We start from the raw sequence: 15,999 nt of genomic DNA, 5'->3' as shown, positions 1-15,999 counted from the left end.
CCTTTGTGCATTCTGAGCAGAATCTCCTGATCACAATTTTCAGCCACTCCCCTGAAAATCCGGACAGGTTTTATAGGTATCTAGTGATTGATAAAGGGAAAAATGCTTTAATAATATGAATCCCAGGGAGCAGAGGACTACCTAACGTCAACTCCTTCACTCCTAAATTCAGACTTAATCTAGTCCCACTTGCTCAATTTATTCTCTCAACACACTAGAGATTTGGCTTTAAGACAGAAAAGGACAAAATCACAACACATTTTCTGAGGGAGAAAAGGAATAAAAAAGCTGTTTCCAGAGAAACACATTTCTAGTCCATCCTTCCTTCTAGTCTAGGACAGAAGGAAGCCATTTTGAGTGTATTATGATAAATACAGCAACACATGGCTTGCAAAAAGTACTTTAAGGTATTTAAACAAAGCACAGAATTGCTAAATAAGAACAAGGTGTTTGAGTAAAAGCAAAGGAAGGAATCAGTAACCCCCATTCCTAATTTAATCTCTGCACGGACTTCTTACATCCTTAAATAAACCATTTGCCTTACCTCTTGGTTTCTTTTCTAATAAAGAGAACACTGACTTGCCTGTCTGAAGGAGACTGGGGAGCTGATTTAGTAAACAGTTTACAAAGGCATTGGAATTTGATATTAAAATACAGGTTAATGGAAATTATTTGAACTCCATGTAAACCATTAAGTTTTTTTAAAAGACTGAAGAACTCAACCATAGCCAGATTGTGTTATTTCCTAACATAAAGAACACTGGAACACAGTAAGAATGTAAAGCAATTCTGAACACCCACCTTTAATTTTTCCATGCCTTGACTTACGGGCATTCTGCATGGCTTGTTTCTTCTGGTTTTCTGAGATTTCCATTCCTATGTCAAAGTGTAAATTAGGGCACTTGTATAAAAATACTGTATCTAATACTTGATTACATTAAATTAAAACAAATATATTTTAAACAATTTTTAGTAAATCTTAATAGTAACAAACCTGAAGTTTTTAGAAGTATGTTTTACCTTGTCATATGAATTTAAAGACAGCTTTTCACTGGGATAACAATAGGAACATTAATTTGCCTGTAGATTACTGGGAAAAACTGCTTTCCAGTTCCTACTGGTAATCACTGGGGAACTAACCCTCAAAAAGTTCTTTTTATAGATAAGTCCAGATAACAAGAGCTTAAAAAAAAGTGTAAATTAACACTTCTGAAAGCTACAAGCCACCAAGTAATAGATCACAAATGCAGAATCTCTTTCTTTTTTCTCTCACTCTGAGCTAACTTAGGGTAACAAACTGAAGTCACTGGTATTGCCATAGTACAAATTTGGGTATCTTTCCCTCCGCTTGGACGAGACAGTATCACATAATCCGTCAGACACTGAAGCAGGCTATGATGTGGTTGTGGCTTCATCAGACTGGGGCTGGATCTCTCACTCCAGTGTCTCATGTACTTGTTTGCATACTTGCATGATGGACATGATGCTATAGTATGTGGTCAACCCTGTGCTATTTGCTACCATGTGGCAGGTGTATCACTGATCTGTGCTGAGTACAGAGATACCAGACGTCTACTATGAAAGGTGACACCAGTGACTGGTGTCGTCTGGAGCCTATGTACAGACACTCCAGTTTCCTCTCCCTGGGTACAAGACAGATGAGATACATGGATATGTTATATTTGCACAAGGAGACAACAGGGTGCTGTCACTCCTTTCACTCACATGCACATAAAGAGCACAGAAGTTGCGTTTCAAAGTCAGAATGAAGCGTCTGGTTTGGTTCCATTTTGCTTCTTGTGCACTTCTCCATACTTTTAAAATTCCCTTCACTTTTTTAGCCTGAACTTATGAAGAAGTTATTACAAATCAGCCTATTAACTTACAATACAACAGCAGTTTGCCATAATTTTGTGGTAGCAGAAGTTTATTTTATTCTGCAGGGTTTTTTTCCTTTATAGAAACAAGGAAACAGATTAAAAAAATGGAAGCAATTTCATCAACAGAGATCGGACCACTTTCTTAGGGTTACTATTAGTGGTTTGGAGAAGGATTTTCTGGCTGTGGCCTCTTCTTCCCATATATTCATAAAAGCTAAGAAAAGCTAGATATGGTTTGGGAGACAGTGACTTGCACCAAAGTGTCTTTGAAAATAGAAGTAAAATGCCATTTGCAGTTCTGAATTGGAAGAGTATGTATTTGTTCTTTGAGTGGTTAGATTAGAGGCTTTGTGTGAACTCCAGCAAGATAGCTTACAAAATCAACAAGATAAATTTAAACCTGAGGTTGAGAATACTGGCGCCTTTCCACTGGTTTTGGCTAAAGGAAATGTTCCATTATGCCAAAAAAAGGAAATTTTAGAAAAGAAGCAGTCTTCTGGGTAATGGAGAAAACATCCAAGCCACTGTGACTCACAAGACCAGATGGACATTAGCTATTATAACTCAACTATCTTTCCTCTGGTTCATGATACATGTGCCAAGACAGGTACATCAGAATAATGAGTTGCGACATTTGAAAAGCAAGTTTCCAGAAGGCTGGATGTTACATGGACAGAAAAGACTGCATGTGCCTATGTGCCATTATCAAATACACAGTTTCCCGTTATACTGAATTTTCTACCAGTTATTGTACAGTGCCTGAAGAGCAGCAAGCATGATGGACCCTCCCTTGCAATCCTTGCGCTCGGCACCATAGGAATTTGTGACTCAGCACTAAATACGGGTTAGTGGTATTACAGCAAATCTCATCGTTATCACTGCCACTGCCACCACTGTTGAATGGTTACCCTTTTGAATATCATACGTTGATTTTCATGAGGTGCCAGTAGAATAAATAATGACATTTAGGGCTGTAGCTGCTACGCCTTTGCAGTTTCCTCATGCTTGGGGATTTCTGCAGCAGTGTCACTTAGAAAGAATGGGAACACCACACTGCCTGCACAAGACAGACCTGCTGCTGCACGGGGCAAGCACTAGTGTGAGCCTCAGAAGCATCCTGACATACAGCATTTAGCACACTCAACATATTCTCCCGGTGCTCCATAAAGCAAACACTGCGGGAGGAGGGGTAGATACAGATTTGAAGAGCTCAAGAATGCTCCTTAGAAAGGATGGGAATAGAAAATGTTCACATTTTATCTTCTTTTGCTCAGTCCTGCTCACAAAAGTGCAGGAGCTGTGATTTATTCCATATTGTCCTTCCATATGACTGTACTACGGTTCTTGTTATATGGTGGAGTGGAGGCTTTCTGTAACTTTGTTCTAGGAGGGATTGTTTGGACACTCATCATCAGATCCTCTGCATTGCTTTATTACCTTCTGATCACCTTCACCCTTCTGCAGTATCCACTTTATTTTAGAGTCCTGTTTAGGTGAATTAGGAAAGCCACCACCCATCCCCATGAGGATAAGGTGACTGAACAAGCTCTACACAGAGCAACTTGTGAAAGCCATCAGTGTTGTGCCCAAGAGGATCATAAATGTCACATCGTGATGTTCAGCACAGGCAAAGAGTTGGTTTTGAAAAGTTTGGAAAGTTTGAGGAAAGTTTAGCTGTGGCTGCTTCATTGTTTACTCTAGACTCCAGACAATTGGGGTTAATTGCAGCACTTGTTGCAATGGAGAAGAGTTAAAACTGGTTTTAGAGTATGAATTACTAAACTTGAAAGTATTTTCTTCAGCTTATGGACTATCTACAATACACACGGAGGAGGCCCTATTTAAATATTTACAACTGTACCAAACAAGAGAAAGGCGCTAAGATCAAAAGATTTACATTTGTAACCTAAGGGTTATTCCTGTTTTTCTATTCTTCTGACCAGGTGTTTTAAGTGAACATGGAATATGAGATTTGGCATCTTGTTTAAATTTTAATAATTTCTGAGTTATATCATCCACTTCACTGCACTTCCAATTTTAACTGGCTGTTATCCAAAGCCTAAGCCTGAAGAGTGTTATAAAAAGGAAAAGTTCTCATACAGTCAACACACATGGATGTACTAGTATTTTCATTACTTCTTTAGGAATATTAAAAAGAGTTTTATTTTTCTTATTAGTGTTGCTGTCTTCTTCATGTATGTTTTGCCATTGAAATTTTGCTGGAGCTTTTGTCACTGATCTTAAAGGAAGCATGAAACTATGCAAAACCAAAAATCTAAATAACAATCCCAAATGTACATTCACACAGAAGACACTGTCCTTAGACTGTTCTACAGGCTGTGGGTCTAAAGCTGATGCTAGGATTTGGTACCTTTTTCCCTGCTCACGCAAGGTTAGGCTTCATTTCTCTGCAAACTGCCCAGTGGTGCTATTGTTGGCTCTGTAACTAATGATACCATGCAACTGCACAGGTCTCCTGGACACAGGAGGTGCCATTATGTGACATGGACAGTACAGATCTACAATTATTGCTGCTTGGCTTTATAATAAACTGTCCTTTACGAACAGATGTTTTGGGCCAATGATTCATACAAAAGTGCTAGGATTTTGAATGGAATTATTATTATTATTATTATTATTATTATTATTATTATTATTATTATTATTATTATTATTATCTTTGTGAATTGCATCTTGTCATATCTCATATCTCATTCTGCTCCGTAATACACCAGAATTACATGCATTACGCTGTGACATGGATGTCATAGCTAACTGCCCTGGACCTTTGGCCCACAATGACAGGGCAAACACACCTGAATAGGCTTCACTTACACGGCTAAAGGTCATGGTGGGTAAGAAAGAGACACCAGTCCCAGAAGGCAGAGTGCCCATCTGCACAAAGCATAAAGAAGCAGAAAAGCAGGAACATTCCCCTTTGTTTTTAACACCTTTTAGAGAGGAAATCCTTCCACTCACCCATTTCCTTGTCTTCCTGAACTCTTCTCCTTTCACTTTCGCATGCCTCCATCCATCTCTTTTTATCTTCCTGTTTTTTTGCACAGAACAAATGAATCTCTTCTGTGGCTCTGTTTAGTATCTTAAAAGCATTTTTGACATTAATGTTAAAGTCTTTGTCTCTGCCATCTTCAGTGTCCACAATTTCCATCTCATCCATGTCAATACGATCCTTATAATACAAGATGTCCCTTCTCAGTAAGTCCTTCTTACAGAACACAAGCTGATGGTCAAAAAGGAAGAAAGTCCTCTGCTGGCTTTTGCCTTGCTTTGATATTTTGGTCAGTTCTCCTGAGTGGATCAGTTCTGAGCTTCTGGCTAACACATCTGGTCCCTAAGAAGATATATATATACGTAGTAAGTAAATAATATTTTAAGATCTTACTGTGTGCCTAACCAGTCTCATTTTATAATCAAGTCTCAAGTTCATTCATATTTCTTGTATTTTTATTATTAGATTTGAAAATGTCACAGAACGTAGATACTCTCCTACAGAATGTGGTTCTGCTCTACTTTATTTCTACATAAATCAGGAGGAAACTCATTAAAGTCAGTGAAGCAGGTTCAAGTTCTGACAGAACTACCAAAAATCCAAAGGAGATTCTATAGGTCTAGCATTACAAAAAAATCCATTCTGTCAGCTCAATCCAGTGTCAGCTCAAAAAGACAACTGTCCATGTTAATACATGCTGCTCTTCCGGATTTATAAACAAGGTAATCAGTAACAGAATCACTGCAAATGAAGCAACTGGACTTTTAACCGAGCAATGACTAGTTGAAAAGTAGACACCATAAACTACCTACTATGCAGAAAGACATATCCTGTAAAGGACATGAAGTACTGTACAGAGTACCTTTGCTCAGGAAAGGGACAGGCTGACGCTTACCTCCCAGTCTACGATAGAGACTTGCCAACGTGCAATCTTGTCTATGCTTTCTAGTCTTCGTTTTCGCTCGTTGATCAGGCACGCTACATTCTTCATAGCCTCATATGCAGCTTTTATGTTGTTATAATCACTGTGAAATGTAGGCACGTTTCAAAGATCACTTATGCAATAGATATGATGCAATCACAAATTGTAACACAGTGGTTGAAGTATTAGCCCACATTATGCATCTATCCCTCTAGTCAGGGTACTTAAGTAAGAGAAACCTGATTCTCAACTGTCCTGAACCTCACACAGTAGTCTGTATAATTCAGTGCTGCTGTCCTGCTAGGTTTTGTCCAGGAGCAAACTACTAAACTGGTGGAAGGAGGTGGAGGTAGATTAACAAATTGCAGCACTGTCTCTATTGAAAACAATGGTAGAACTCCTGTTGACCTCAGTGGTACCTACATTGCAGCAAAGGTATTTGTTTTTAAGCAAGATTTTAGTGGGATTTTTTGGGAAGGGCATTCCTTTAATCATGATTAACAACTGTATTTTGCCCTCCTTGTTTCCAGTGGCTGGGTCAATGAATGCAAATGGAGAATGCTATGTGGGCATTAAAAATACCAAAAACAACCTCAAACAAGGTGAGCAAGGGACCCAAGAACATGGGCACCAAAGAGGGGAATAAAAGGAGACAATGCTGACAAAATGGCCAGTTTTCATGGAACAAGTGCGTGAAAGCCAAGACTTGGTCACCTTCCCCTGCCTGCTCCAGGTCAAATGCAAGCCTCCTGTCCTTCTTCCATTGCTCTGCTCCCCTCCTTCTTTCCCTGAGCTCCCCACATGCTTATGAAACTCCCCAACCTGTAGACTGGTTTTTATTCCCTTTTGAATAGCATCCATCACTCCTTCACCTTCCTCAAATGGAGTCTCTGAGAAGAGAGAAGGAGACCCATGTTCCTTGCTTTAGAGTCCCAGCAGAGCAGCTGCCTTCCCTCCTTTATCAGAACACCTCTTGCAGAAAAGGGGGCCAAAGGTAGAAAACAGCATGAGCCAGAAATAAATCCTGCAAAGGGGTCAGCCTCGCTGTCCTTTTTATCTGCTTCTGCCTCAGTTCCTATTTTCATCGGCTGCTGCTGATGGATGCGCTTCCCTTCTAAATCTGCGAGTTACTCTCCTCTATTTATATCTATGGAAACTCTTTTCTGCCACACTGTATACAAAAAGTGAGATTAACAATAACAGGATCCTACTAATGTCAGGCAGATGTCCCACAGGGTGACCGCATGATATACACGCTGCTACTCTTGCCCTTCCTTATCTCAGTTCCTTCTTTCTGTGTCAGTGTGTACGTTATTCCACACTTGCTGCATAACCTGTGGCCTTCACGGCAGGCTGTGCACATTGGATCTTCAAACTTTTTATGAAAACAAAACAAAAAGCTAGCAAAAAAACCCAGGTGGCTTGAGCTTTACCAAGGTTCCGTGTGGGTGCAGGTCTGCCTGTTTGTGAGCATCTCTGTGCACTGGGCGCCTGTCTGTGCTTGTGGGCATCTCTGGATGCCGTGCCACAGAAAAGAAAGACAGGTAGTATGGGTGGAAGGTGGCAAGACCTTGCTGTCACTTCATCTGCTGGTTTAATAGCTCACAGAATAATCTTTCTAAAATTAGTAGCAGCGAAAGAGATACCCACGTTAGTAATCGTTACTGCGGGACTTCCCAGGTAGCCACAGAACTGAGCAGAGGCATTTCACACCTGAATGACAGTACTTGACATCCCCTGTTTTGCCCCTGGCAAAAATCCCGTGGTCTCCAAGGGGAGTTTTCTCAAGGTTAAATAAGTGCAGACTTTGGCGGAGGAAGCATTGCCTCAGGCTGTATTTGGACTTTGAGCACAGGGGTCACAATGGAACATTTTTCTTGCAGTTGTACAAGGTAAAAAGGAAGACATTTAGAGATAAAATCTTAATTTAGTCAGAGATTTAATCATCTCAAGCGTATACTAGAAAGGCTAATAACCTGCAACTTCAATTCTTACTTATCCCAGCTGAAAATCTAATATCTGGACTTTATTGCAAACAAAGGCAATGTTCATTACTAGGTAAGTTTCTGAAAAACATTACCTCCAAGCTTGCTCAGATTGTGTTTTTTTTCTAAGGCCCTCTTTACCTTTCTTGTGTTCACAACATTTATGCAGCTTCCCCCTTTTTTCTGTGGATTTCCTTCTCCGTCAAAGAAATGACACATTGGCTTTTTTTCACTGATTTACACATACCTCCCTGCATCCTATTTCAGCACTTTCTTCCTTTCCTTCTCCCTCTTTCACTTATTCCTCATTCTGCCTTGCACCCTGTCAGTCCCCTGTGCTCCATTTTCACCTACTGTTTTTGTATCTAGTAAGGAGCTCTTGTCTATAGTGGTCAATGGGAGTTTTGTTCCTGATCTCAAAAGCTGTAGTATTGTGTCACCCAGAAAGCTTGAGTAATTAGGTGTTACTACTATTATAAGATTTGGTTTTTTCATTCTCTTACCTGTGCTCCTGAGTGGTGTATTTGAGCAATTCTGCAAGCTGCAGAGGGTATTTGCAGATTTTCTGAACGGGCGTGAGAAGAAAACCATCAATGGCAATGTCAATCATCTGCTGGAGCAAGCGACAGGCCTCAAAGAAGTGACGGTATTTGCCCTGTTTCATTAGTTTGGAAAGTTCAATGCAGGCACTGGGATGATTGTTACAATACTCTGAATAAATAGCAAAGCCTTCTTGCTATTAAAAAAAAAGAAAAAAAAAAGTCAAAGCTTAAAGTAGTTATCTATAAAGGAGGAAAGATATTTCTGTAACATCTATTATAACTAATTAGATTAATTAATCCATTTCCTAGATTGTTTCCAGGCTGATCAGCCTTGAAACTATGCAGAAATCTACTTTGTAACTGTCAACACTATGTACTTTCTTTATAAGAACCCAGAAATAGAGGCCTCCATTGAGTCAGGATAATCAAACCCACTTTACGAAGTACTTTTCTTTGGGGAAGACAGCTATAGGCTTAGCAAGTGTCTATCATGAACTCACAGCCTCTTTCCCCACCACCTTCCTTCCTTATTTGCTTTAGGAAGTTTTTGCATGCCCAATATGAGATCACTGCAAAGAGTCCAGCTCATCTGTGATCACTAAAGTTTTGAAAAGGAAACTTAAAATTGTGCACAAAGTTACATGCTTGCTAAAGATGAGGAGAAATCGAAAGCATTTAAATAATTCTTTAATTAAGCCCTTGTTACTAAAATCCCCTCCTAACATGGTAACTTAGCATTTTCTTGTCCTACTTTGTTAATTTCATAAATAAACCCAACTTTTGCAACCTACATGTTGAAGAAAACATGACCCTATTTCACTTAGATGAGGTTCCTCTTTGTTGTACTGTTTCTCCAGATCCTTCAGAAACTTCCTTTGGAATTTGTAAATATCTTCAATATTTCCAAAAATGGTGCTTAACTGAGCTGTGGTGAACATTCCTGTATGTTTGCGACACTGCCGAATATAACCCTGGAAATTAAATGAATAACCTCTTTAGTTTGAACATGTGAAAACAGGCTCTACCCTGAACAAGCCCATTTGAGCTGGCAAAACCCCTGCGATCTATGGGCAGGTGAGTCGTTTCCCAGCCGTGGACACACGGACACACACACACGGACATGCAATTCCAGATTTGCATCTGAAATGTTTGCACGTTGATTCTTGCAGTCCAACTTCTGTCTCACAGTACCATAAGTGAATCAGGGAACCAGAAACCTGCAGAGTTTGTGAAGCCCATTCACATCTCCTCGTTATGATTACCCGCCAAGCTGGAGGCGAGCCTGGTGTAAGACCCCATGCATGCTACTACTTTAGCTGCTGCACTTTTTCAGAGCAATTTGTCTTTGCCATGAGTTCTTCTCTATGCAGGTAAGAACAAACCCTAAAACAATTAATATAAAGAATTTCTACCAGGGCTGAAGTACTGGTTCCTTAACCAGCACGTAAATAGGACACAGTCTAAGCCAGAGAAGCAAAATGAAGAACATATTATAACACATTCAGAATGCTGCTGTTTGGTAAAAATCCATATGGTATTGGCAGGAGGTAATAGTATTGGCAAGACCGTGCATAAAACTTTTCCAGTTTTCCTTCTCTTTACTTGTAGGAACATCACAGGGGTCCAGCTCACTTTATTCGTACCCAGTGTTAAGTAGATACACAACTGAGTCTTCCAGTTTTAAAACGATCGGGGGCCTCTTAGGGCTGAAAAACACAGAGCCGGCACATCCTCAGGTACCTCTTCCACAAAGCTGAGCGTGGTGAGGAGGATACAGTGCAGGGGCTAAATACCCAGGAATAGCTGCTGCGCTCATACTCTTGTATCAGTAATGGCACCGGGGTACGGATCAGTGCGAAGGTTAACTGGTATGATACGGGTTATCTGCCAGGTTCTTCCATTTGGCTGCTTTCAGGCAGGTTTCCCCCAAATTGCTTTGGGAGCAGACAGCTGTAAAAAGCCTTGCAATTGCTCCGGTGAGGTTTACCAGGAAGCAACTCTGAATATTGCTGGCACTGTTATGAATATTCCTGTCTCCTCCACAGCCATCTGCTCTGAGAGCTGTGCAGTGGCTACACTGCAAGTCAGCTACCACATTTCCTACTATTAGGAGGATAACTCTGACAAGGAAAACTAATTCCTGTGCAGCTCTTATAACGTGGACTGCAGACACTTCTTGAATGTAAAAACTTTTTCTGGGTATACTCCAGCTTCATGATCCTGACTGCACCAGCCCTAGTGATTCATTCTAGTGCACGGCTTGCAAATTTGGATTACTATCCGCAGCAGCTTTTCCGGCTTAGTCTCGCTTGAGTGTATTTTCAGCCTTATGTCCTGCTTGCACCACCCTACAGATTCACTCACTTCTCTGCTTGGAAAATGTGTGTTAGTTCTCTTGTAGCAAACTCGGAGGCATGTCAAGATTTTAAAAAAAAGAGGTATAGAATATATGAATTAGAGAAAATTAATTATTAGTATCAGTCTAAGAATTAATAAGTCAGTAAAATATGAAAGTCATGTCCTAGAACTCAGCTAACCATGGCAACGACATAGCTGCATGTACAAATTCCTCCCTGATCTTTTACGCACACAGTCAAGCTTACTAGCTTAAGTAAATAGTGAATCTAAATGACAAAACTTACATTTAATGTTTTAAAATTAGCCAATTAGCAACCAATTTTTGTCTTCTTGTTTTCCCTTCTCTCTTTCTCCAAAATGCATAAAAAAGGTCTGATCTAAAAAAAAAACCAACCACTGCTGTCTTGTCTACTTTGTTGTTCATGAAAGAATCAAATGATGAGTGGTGGACTAAAGGATGACAACATGAAAAATACAGACAGAAACCTAGCAAACTAAGGTTACAAAGAATATTTTGGTAGGTTGCTTAGCACCCTTCCAGATGCTAACCACAAATACAGGTCAAATGCGTCACAGTCCACATCAGAAGAGGCAAACTTCAGTGAAAAGCACCAAGAAGCTTCTTGCCCAAGTGTGGGCCTCCGACAAAACTTGAACAAAAAGCAGACTCCCCCACATTTTATGGTTCAAACAAGCAAGGTAGTTCTAAAACACCTTTAAAGACTTCTTCATAGCTTCTAAGCATCCAGAAAAAATCTCTTTGTTGGAGAAAACAAAAAAAAAAATCTCACCCAGCAAACATTCTCTTTGCAAGTTACTTTCAAAAAATTTTGTCCCTGAACTGTAATTGGTTTTATTAAAGTTACTGAAAGTTTTCTATCTAAACCAAGTGGTAAAAAGTTCTAAATAAACTGGACTTCCTTCTCTCATTATTATGGAAATAACAGTCAGATAAGCAAAGCACTTTTTCCGTGTCAAAAGTGGAATGTTTTTTTTTAAAAAAAGGAAGTAATGCCTTGTGGCAGTCAGCAGAGAGAAAAGCTGTAAGAGGACACAAGAAGGGTCTGACTGACAGTCTCAGAAGTGCGATTGGGAATATTTTGATATGAGAAACCACTCTGGTTCTGGACTTATATGGGATGTTTTGCTCACATTAGGTCAGCAGAATGCCCTCAGGTTAAAGCATGTACCTCACAGATGTCCTTGAGATGCTTGATATAGACTCGTTCTGTGTTCATAATTTCCTGTATAACGTTGGTTCTCATCTGATCCTTGTTTTCAGCTATTTTCTGACGATGCTTGCTAATATCTGCATCTTGTTCTTCATCCTGGATACTACTACAATTTTCTGGCACTTCTTCCTGATTAACTCGCAGCTGCAGCCAGAACAAACAAAGCAAATTAGAGTAAAGCAGCAAACTTTTACAAAATGTGATATAACTGTTACAAACTTCATACAATTAAGAGAGGCCTTGCTACAGAAATGTTCCCATTCTTACCTTAGAGAGAGAGTTCCACAACAGGATTTATCTCATTGTACTCACTGCATATTCAAATACGGGGTTGAGATTTCTGTCTGGTTAAATACATGGCTTTCTACTCGCAATATTTGAGAGATACCATGTTGTGTTGCCTGTGTATTTTTCAGACTTAAGCTTATTTCTGACCCTTACTAATAGTTATGTGTTATTTTGGCCAAGCCAGCACATGGGTAAGAATTACAAAAGTAGACAACTCAAATACTTTTAAATAGTTTCCCTCTGCCCCAGTTCCCCATCTGTACGACGTGGATAACAGCACCTCCTTTTTTGACTTTTGTCTGATTGCCCATGTTGGCTGGAGATCTAGGAAGGGCAAAGGCAGGAACCATCTCTTGCACTTTGTGTAGTACTTCATACAGTGTGGCCCAAGCTTCACTACAGGATCTCAAAAAGTACTTTAAATTCATTTCTAAAACACAGGTCAATTTTATACCATTCAAGAGTTATACTGTCATTAATCTGGCTGAGTTCCCACTGGGGAGTTCAGACTGTGAACGAGATTCCTACGTGATGTTGTGATAATAAATTAAGTTCTATTTTACCAAGAAATCCCTGCAGCATAGCTTTCCCCGCTCCCTCGTGAAAACAGCTATGTCCTCTCCATATACATTGACTGCTCCCGGTTGAGCTTTCTGCTGCCCTCATTTCTGCTTGTAGAAATTCCTTTTGTCACGAAAGGAAGAAGCTGCTGTAAAAGGTGTCACAAGAGCTAAGGGATCTTGGGGTGCAATTCTCTATTGCTTTTTTCCTTGTGAAGTCATTGGGGGTTACACCACTGATGTTCAGATACAAAGATGCTGAGGACCAGGCCCTTCACTTAAACGTAACGCCACGACTATTGCTGTTGCGCTCTGCCAGGAATCTCACGTGACAATGGTGCAAAAGCAAGAGAGTTACTCACCCTGACAAAGCTAGCTGGAAACCAGGCTTCCTTGTCCTCGTTTCTTCCCCACCACCAGTCTTTGTTGGAAGCTTCTAGAACTCTAATGACATCTCCAGCTTTGAAGCCCAGCTCTTGATCATCCATAGTCACATGGTCCCAGAGAGCTTCTGCATAGACAATGCTGCCATCGCTTATCAGCTGAGGTGGGGAGAAGATGAGGTTGTGAGGGACAAAAGATAAACAATGAACTGCTTATAAATTACTGACAGATCCAAATACCTCTCTAGGGCACCCACGATTACTCCTACTACAGGATAGAACTAAAATTCTGGATTTTCAGAAATCTATGTCTGTATTTATTAGTGAGAACAATTAGAGTCCTACAATTAGAGCAGTTACACAGGCTAACGAGTTACAGTCCCGGTGAAGCACTAGTCACCGTGCTCTTCCCCTGGCGTCTGCCACAGACAGGACACCACGGCTGCCGGATTCTTCACTCTGGTGGCTACTGCCGTGGCACCTCTCGTTAACACGAAACCTCAGACCTGTGGAAAACACACCCGCCGCCGTTACAGCAACGCAAAGCCCAGGACGTTACCTCGTTAATCGCTAGCTGTTCCCCTCCGGGCTGCAGGTACCTGGGAGTGGCTTGGCAGAGCTCCTCGTAACTGTAGTCTTCCTCGCTGCCATTGTCGTCCGCTAAGGCCGAAGGTTCAGCCCCACCATCTGCCGCAACTAAAACAAAGGTGCAACAGCTGTTTGCTTCATCATTTTTTCTGATTTCCAGAATAAAACAATGCAAGACGAATCTCTGAGAAGTTGCCTTTGTTGTCACGAATGTAACAGTAACAGCAGAAGCAGAGGGCAGCAGAGCTCTCAGGAAAACCACTTTCCTGCCATTAAATACTTTTTACTCCTCTTCAGAATTTTCTCATTTAGCAGCTGATGGAGAAATTCTCTTTTTTGCGAGCGAAAACCAGAACTATAACCATTATTTACTTATTTTTTTTTTACCCAGAGGACATCTCAAACGACCTGAATCGGGAGGGAGGTCTCAATGCCACGTTCCCCACAGGGCAGATGAGGGAGGTCCAATGGCCCCCCGGCAGTGAGAGGGGGGCCGCTGTCAGTCCCAGCCTGGGTGCCATCCCGTCGTGACATCCCCCCGCAGGGATATGACATCCCAACACCTCCCTGCCCACCCACCCATCAGAGGGGGGGCAGCCCACGCCGCAGCCCCTGCTCCGAGCCCGAAAAAATCCTTGGTTTGGCAACTGTACATTTTCTGACCAAAGAGGCAGCTTTGTAAAGAAATGGAGGCCAGACCTAAGATGGGCTTCATCTTATTACACAGCCACATAAACCAAGAGAAACATCATGTAAGTGACTGTCACTTTGCACATGTAAATCTGTGTAAAACTGTAAAACCCACTCGGGGTACATCACTGGGTGGCAGATCCTTTCGGCGATCATCTCCACGCTGGCAGGTGAAGAGGACGGGGGACCGATCTCAGGACCAAGTGCTACTGAGAGACTCACGTCCACACTGCTCAGTGCTAGACCCTTTCAGAGCAGGTTTGCCTTTGAAAGCCAGCTGTAATGTTCAAACAGATCAGGGGATGAGCTAGAAATCAAGAAGCTTTCACGACCAGTGGCCCAGTTCTCTGGTCCTTGTTCATTTATCCCTGAAGATTTATTCCTATGGCAAGCCCAAGCTGTGAATAACTAGAGAGTCTAAGGATCACACAGTGCTCAAAAATCCAAGAGAAAATAAAAAATAAAAAAAAATCAGAACGGGCTGCTGGCACTGAACTCCTTTTCTAATGGTTACTGCGTCCCAAATAAGTTGCCGCGCAGCCTACAGAGCATCTCTCTCACTCCGCAGTGCCTGGGAACAGACTTTTAAGCAGAGTTATTGAACCTGCCACTTCCACCTAGCAGCAAGATCAAGCAGCCGGGCTCTGATCCTGCCTCCAGCCTGGGTACCGCCTGCCTGCCGAGCCCCGGGCTCCGCATGGGCGAGAGTCGCTTTACTCCACACACCTACACAGCTACACACGCCGCTGCCTATCTGTGATGTACCTTCTAGGGAGAAACACATCAAGCCCCTCCTTACGGGCGCTCACACCATCGCTAGCATCTTCGGTCAATTGGGTATTAATCTGCAGGAGAGATCAAAGCTGGCTACTGCACAGATTCACTAAAGAACTTGGAAGATTTTTCTTTCCTTTAGAAGTGGAAAAATATGGCATAGTCTCGGTGTAACACAACATGGCTATTCGACTGTTTTCTTCTACTCCCCAGCATTTTAAATATATGCTCACATTAATGATATAATCTGCCTAACCAGGGAGGATGCAGAATCTGTATTTAAAAAAACAAGATTTTTTTTCCCTACAGACTCACAAACCTGACCACTGATAAACTTTTAAAATACATCTGTGAAACTTACTGAAACTGCTTCATTAAAAAAAATCTGCAAATAAATAATTCATTAAATCATTTTTTAGGTTATAAAGCAACACCAAAAAAAAAAAATTAATCTCAGTGATCCTTTATACAACCCCACTGTACTATCAGTACTGCCTGTTGGTTTGTTCCAGTAACAACGGCACATCAAAATAACCTAATTCATTTGGCTCCAGATGAAAAATGACTGCAATTTGGGGACCGATAACTCTTCATTATTCTGCACCAAATCAACAAGCTTACATTGTCTCCATAGTTAGACTCAAGCGAAAATCAAGTCGCTTGCACTCTGCATCTATTCCTCTATTGTTTACAGACAGAAATATCAGAGGTGGGGTGGGCTTTTCTGATCGCACCAACGGGATGCAAAAACTTAAAAGACAGCCGGGGACCGATTCTGATCTCCCAG

General features: G+C 41.2%; 1 protein-coding gene across 3 annotated transcripts in view; it reads right to left on the bottom strand.

Moving 5' to 3' along the window:
* Positions 1–15,999, bottom strand: part of SPATA13 (spermatogenesis associated 13) — a 49,420-nt gene that overhangs the window by 4,644 nt on the left and 28,777 nt on the right. For all 3 annotated transcript variants that reach the window (XM_075050715.1, XM_075050716.1, XM_075050717.1), the window contains 8 exons: positions 13,720–13,856; positions 13,140–13,319; positions 11,888–12,073; positions 9,131–9,310; positions 8,301–8,533; positions 5,786–5,915; positions 4,860–5,232; positions 802–876 (listed from right to left, as the gene is read on the bottom strand). In XM_075050715.1, the coding sequence (XP_074906816.1) occupies positions 802–876; positions 4,860–5,232; positions 5,786–5,915; positions 8,301–8,533; positions 9,131–9,310; positions 11,888–12,073; positions 13,140–13,319; positions 13,720–13,856 (1,494 nt within the window). The remainder of the gene's footprint in view (positions 1–801; positions 877–4,859; positions 5,233–5,785; positions 5,916–8,300; positions 8,534–9,130; positions 9,311–11,887; positions 12,074–13,139; positions 13,320–13,719; positions 13,857–15,999) is intronic.

The sequence above is a fragment of the Buteo buteo genome, chromosome 18 (genome assembly GCF_964188355.1).
Source record: "Buteo buteo chromosome 18, bButBut1.hap1.1, whole genome shotgun sequence".
NCBI classification, from domain to species: Eukaryota; Metazoa; Chordata; class Aves; order Accipitriformes; family Accipitridae; genus Buteo; species Buteo buteo.
This window is presented reverse-complemented; position numbering and strand designations above follow the sequence as displayed.